General features: G+C 36.4%; 1 protein-coding gene across 1 annotated transcript; it reads left to right on the forward strand.

Moving 5' to 3' along the window:
- Window positions 1–245: 245 nt before the first annotated feature.
- LOC128132923 (secreted RxLR effector protein 161-like) lies at window positions 246–992 on the forward strand. Its single transcript, XM_052769930.1, has 3 exons — window positions 246–321; window positions 451–690; window positions 778–992. The coding sequence occupies exons 1-3, from the start codon at window positions 246–248 to the stop codon at window positions 990–992; spliced, it is 531 nt and encodes a 176-aa protein (XP_052625890.1).
- The last annotated feature ends 4,837 nt before the right edge of the window (window positions 993–5,829 follow it).

Here is a 5,829-nt window from a genome sequence, read left to right on the forward strand (position 1 = left end):
ATCTAATGCTTGTTCAAATTTATTTCGATGATATTATTTTTGGCTCTACTGACCCTGCTTTGTCTAGTGAATTTGAAAATTTGATGAAAAGTCAGTTTAAGATTAGTATGATGGGAAAAATTAACAATTTTTTGGGGTTAAATATTCATCAAAGCAGAGAAGGTATTTTCATCAATCAAGAAAAATATACCAAGATTTTGCTTTAAAAGTTTGGGTTGACGAATAGCACAAAGCTAAGAGTGCCAATGGCAGTTGGAACAAGGCTAACACCTTCGTTAGATAAACCTGCTGTTGATCTTACTTTATACAGGAGCATGATAGGTTTGTTGCTTTATCTCACTACAAGTCGACCTGATATCATGTTTTATGTTTGTAATTGTGCAAGGTGTCAAGCAAATCCTAGAGAACCTCACTTAATTGATCTGAAAAATATTTTTTGATATCTCAAAGGAACAATTTCGTTAGGATTGTCGTATTTTTTGAAATCAGGATTTTTCATTCAAGCATTCTCAGATGTAGATCTGGTTGGTTGTAGTCTTGATCGAAAAAGTACAAGTGGTGGATGTCAATTATTAGATGGAAAGCTTGTAAGTTGGCAATCGAAAAAGCAAATATATGTTGCAATTTCAACTGCTGAAGCTGAGTATGTTGCAGTTGCTGTTTGCACTTCTCAAATCATATGGATCCAAGGTAAATTGTGTGATTATGCAATCAACATGAAAAAGATTTCATTGTATTGTGATTCACAAAGTGTTATACACATTTGTCATAATCTAGTACAACATTCGAAAACGAAACACATTGCACTTCGTTATCATTTCATTAAAGAACATGTAGAAGATGGAATTGCCGAAGTACATTTTGTAAAGACTACTGATCAGCTTGCTGATATCTTTACAAAACCATTGGATGAAAAACCATTTGTTAGAATTTTAATAGGTTTGGGAATGATAGAAACAAGTTCTGTTCCAGGACTAATTTCGAAAGAATGACAAGTTGGAGTTGAGGTAAAATGTCGATTCAGCGGCAATGATTAATCACTTAGAGGATATTAGTATTATTCATTCAGAGGCTATTGTTCACGTTCAGCGCTTCAACATGCTTCGTTTTCGACATCTAAGGAGAAAATTTTTCGTAAGTTTGGTACCAATTTTTGAAATTTTCTTTGTTTGTCATTTATTTTCGAAAAATTTGAAAATTACAAAAATATTTTCGTCATTTAGCTTTCTTTTTCGAAAAATCAAAAATACCAAAAATATTTTTTGTTATTTGTTTCTCTATTCGAAAAATCAAAAATCACAAAAATATTTTTTTTTCTTTATTTTCAAAAATATAAAATCCAAAAAGATTTTTGTTGTTTGTAGTTTGTTATTACTTAGATTATGCATATTTTAATGAAGATTTTCAAGAATCATGCTTGCGGTTTTGGGGTCAGGTAATCTTTTGAAAACTATGAACTAGTTAGGTCGTCCCTAGAAGCATGCTTCACATGTCGACCCAAGCCTCCATTGACTCAATGTGTATTTTTGAAAGCCTTAATGAAATTTTTTATTACAAAAATTTCTTACCAATCAGGTTGTGTTCACATTAGTCCCTGAGCTACCTTACTCTTCTCAAAGGAGTTAAGCATTTATCGCTAGGTCCAACATAGCAGAGGTACAATCGCTTTGAAGACCAGTCTTTTTCATCACAAATTTCTATCACAATCACACACAAAGACATATTTCTAAGAGATCTTTGATCAAAACCAATCAAGATTTAGACATATCAAAAATCTGTGTTTATGATCTGGGTTCATGAGGTTGTGATGAAAGTGAAACCCAATATTTCAAAGTTTTTTAAGGAATTGACGGGGAACTATGTTCCAGATTTTCATGAAACATTTGTTTCAGTACAAATTTTTCGATACTCAAAATCATATTCTTTCGTTATGAGTGATCTTGATCAAATGTTCGAAACCCACAACATTTGTTTCCCAACAGGATCCAGCTAAAATTTTGATTTGATGAATATGATTTCCGTATGACTATCATTCGTTATCTATGTCACATTAAAAGTTATTCAAAGCATACATGTCACTGACTACACTGGTAAAATAGGTAATTTCGGTTCCAATTGATCACACTTATGTTTAGTGCTGAAATGTAACAAAATTTTCAAACCACCATCAATTGTAATTCACAGGAAACCACACAAGCAGTTGATTATCTCTCTTGGTAATTAACGAAGCAATCTTTGCCCAGGATTTAACTGCCTTTATGTCGAAATTTTATTTTTCGACATCATAGATCCAAAAAAAATATTTTGCTTCTTACCTTATTTTGTTGGCACACTGCACTCACGAAATCCTTGAGGTTCTGAGTACTACCAACTCAGGCTAAAGATTTCGAAAGTCTAGCATATGACTTCGCTTCTAAACCTAAAAGCGAAAGAGCCTAACCTCCATGCCAAAGGTTTTCGATCTTATCCACTTGGTACTCACGAACATTTTGATGTAACCATTTGGCAACATGATGCATTTTTCAAGGTGCTTTATCTAACATAGCGTTAATAACGGCTAGTGGTGTGAGTTTCAAGGGAAGACGTGGCTAGTACTTTAATTAAATTGTTTGGAATTCAATTGCGGATACTATAAAACGAAGTTGATTTATCCTAATATTTTACGCATTCAAAATTCTCTCAGACGGTTTAGCCCTAATTCTCTATGTTCTTTAAAAGTTTACTCAAACCCTAATCAATGGCTGCTGCTCAAACCCATACCACTGAAAATGCTTCACCCCAACCTATCATGAAACTTCAAAGCACAAATTACCAAGTCGAGGCTAACGGTTCTTTGTACCCTGATGAACTCAAGATGCTGATAGTTGCTCTTCAGCACTTAGGCCTTTCAACTGCGATGTGCAACTCTTCCGATGTTCCAATGTCCTAGTTATCAATGGAGGGTTCCACTGCTACTTATAGCAAAGCCATGGATGTCGTTACCTTCAATTTGGTTAATAACAAGAATGTTCGTCTCACAAAGAAACTGTTCACTCAAATCCTGGAAATCCCTAATTCACTGCCATTCTACAAGGTTTCAAATGCTCAAATCATTCATATGTTCAATGAGATGGGTCATCAACCACCACTCGCCAAGATCAGTGTTTTCAAGAAGTCAGGTCTACCTCGTATCTGGAATTTTCTATTTGTAATTTACCTTCGATTCTTAACTGGTCGAAGTGTAGGGCTTGTCAAGGGACGGTTGGAAGTGTATGTGATGGTTGCAAGAATCTACTATGATTTGAATGTGGATTACGCTTCGCAAATGTGGAAGGAGTTTCTCAAAAGTGTTGAAAACACTAATGTGGCTCAAGGGATATTATATGCTTGTTACAAGAGTCTCATTATCAGATATGCTTATGAGAAGGAAGGCATTCAAGTTCCAAGCAATGTAGAGTTCTTGAAGTATCATTTTCCTAAGTCTATTTGTGACATCCCCATTTTCACGGCCAGAAAAGACCGATTTTGTTTATGCTTTGTAAAAATCAGAGTACTTCTTTTAATAAAAATGTTGCGGAATTTGTTCCCAGAAAAACACGATAAATACGTTATTAAAACATTTTCGAAGAAACGTATTTTATTCATTTTAAAACATTTGGGATGTCATCGTTAATACGGAAACATAAGCATAAACAGAACTTACATTTATTTACACTAGTGATCTACATCTCTTTAAATCTCTCAGTGTAATGTGACTTCATATCAACACCTGTGATATAAATAAACTGAGTGGGTCAGGTTGGGAAACCTGGTGAGTACATAGGGTTTTCAACCCACAATAATATAATTATTATGTTTAAATAATCAAACAATCAACCCAATTACCCATCCCCATTATCTTCTTTATTTCTAGGGGTCTACCCTAAGAATCAGCTATTTCTCATTCATTCATTCCTAAGGATCATCCTAAGGAACCAACATGAAGTCCATTGTTGCAAATGACACATTGGACAAGCGCAGCTGCTAATATTGTCACTTAGGCGCAGCTGCCAGAATTGGGACATTTTCTATGAGGCGCTTCGGCCGGTATTGACCTTTAAACGCTACTGTCATGGTCATAAGGCTCCCTATTAGGCGCAGCTGCCGATACTATCCTTAGAGCGCAGCTTCTAGGACGTTTACTGTAGATCTAAAACATCCACAGGTTGTGGCGCAGCTGCTAGTGCTCATCTATAGGGTACTAGGTCCACTGCTGCCAATGTATACCTATAGGGCACTAGGTCGATGCTACTAATGTTCCTCTATTTCAGCTTTTATCCCTCATCATTCATCTACCCATGTTTTACCCAACATATTTTGTAGATATAAAATACTTTTTACAGTTTACATCATTTAAAACATGTATAAAAAAATCTTTCACCAGCATAGACAGCAAGTATTCAGACAATATGCACACATAGCACGTAATTTATAATAAAATACTTCATATCTATGTGTAAGCTGAAAGTAACTATGCACTCACCTGAAAGGTGGTGACTCAGCACTCGGACAGCGCTCCGACACTCTCAAAACGATTTTCCTTCGATAAAATCTAGTACCAATACCACTAGGGTTTAGTCTAACGATAATCGCAACAAATCAATTAGTCTGACTTTTATTAAGCATTAATAACACTCATAATAATATCCCAAATAATTATTTTAAGGACCTAATAACATTCCTATAATTATTTGAAAGCTATATAAAAATTTGCGTAAGCGTAGCACACTTACAGCGAATTTTATCGAAAACCGGAACTTAATTGGAGCAGCATTTCGAAACCGAAAGACTCCTTTTTCTCGGGACTCCAGGAGCCTCGGGGCTTCCCTCGGGAGCTAAGGGTTTTAACTAGGGCTTAGGGGTGGTTTGGGAAGCTAGAGAGAGAAAGTTTGTAGAGAGAGAAGTGAAAAATGTGCAAGAAAGTCGGCAGCCTTCGCTGGCTTTTATAGGCCGAAGTTCGGACATTACGCTGGGCGTAAAGCGAGGGCAGGTGTCAAGATCCAAAGCGAGGACCGTGGGCTGCAAGCGACCGCTGGGATCGTGCCACGTCATCAGTCTCGCACCAGGTTTCGCATTTTCGAGTACCAACTTCAAAAATTCGTATCTTCCACATACGAGCTCCGTTTTTGACGTTCTTTATATCCACGCGAAGGTGGGAGCGTACTCTACAACTTTCATTTAGACTCCGTTGGCTAATTTTGAGTCGATTTTAAATTTTATATTATTAACGGGCCAGGACAGGATTGGTCCGTTAAATCCTCATAACTTCTTCATCCGACATCCGTTTTCGCCCATCTTTTTCTCGTTATGCTACTTTTAACAAGATCTTCAATCCTCCTTTAGTTCGTGTTCGCTAAAAATTACTCGATCTAATATTCGAATTTCAGAATGTACACTGCTAGCTTGAAACTTCAAAAAATCATAACTTCTTCATACGAAGTCAGATTTGGGCGTTCTTTTTATCGATGTTCTTAGTTCGACATATTCTACGACTTTCGTTTAGATCACCAAGGTTAAATCTCGCTCTATCGCAAATTCACTATTTACGCTTCCCGGTGCCGTGTTGGTTCCGTTGCGAAACTTCGACGGGTCATAACTTCTTCGTTATAACTCGGATTTCGGCGTTCTTTATATGCACGGAAACCTTGAGACATATTCTAAAACTTGGTTAAGATTATTTATTCTAAATAATCTTTTGTCGAAAAGTCGTTTTCGACCCCTATTGCCTCTAATTTGACTAGCCCGGATTTGCGGGCGTTACAATTATCTCCCCCTTAGGATGATTACTTCCCGGAATCATCAACAAAACAA

This window comes from Lactuca sativa, chromosome 3, assembly GCF_002870075.4.
Source record: "Lactuca sativa cultivar Salinas chromosome 3, Lsat_Salinas_v11, whole genome shotgun sequence".
In the NCBI taxonomy this organism is placed as follows: Eukaryota; Viridiplantae; Streptophyta; class Magnoliopsida; order Asterales; family Asteraceae; genus Lactuca; species Lactuca sativa.

What these genes read in the sequence shown, in the direction of transcription:
- LOC128132923 (XM_052769930.1), top strand. Translation starts at nt 246, where the DNA reads ATGGCAGTTGGAACAAGGCTAACACCTTCGTTAGATAAACCTGCTGTT. An exon ending in TTTATACAGGAGCATGATAG is followed by an intron (nt 322 to 450) that starts GTTTGTTGCTTT and finishes GATATCTCAAAG; the next exon opens with GAACAATTTCGTTAGGATTG. An exon ending in TCAAATCATATGGATCCAAG is followed by an intron (nt 691 to 777) that starts GTAAATTGTGTG and finishes GTCATAATCTAG; the next exon opens with TACAACATTCGAAAACGAAA.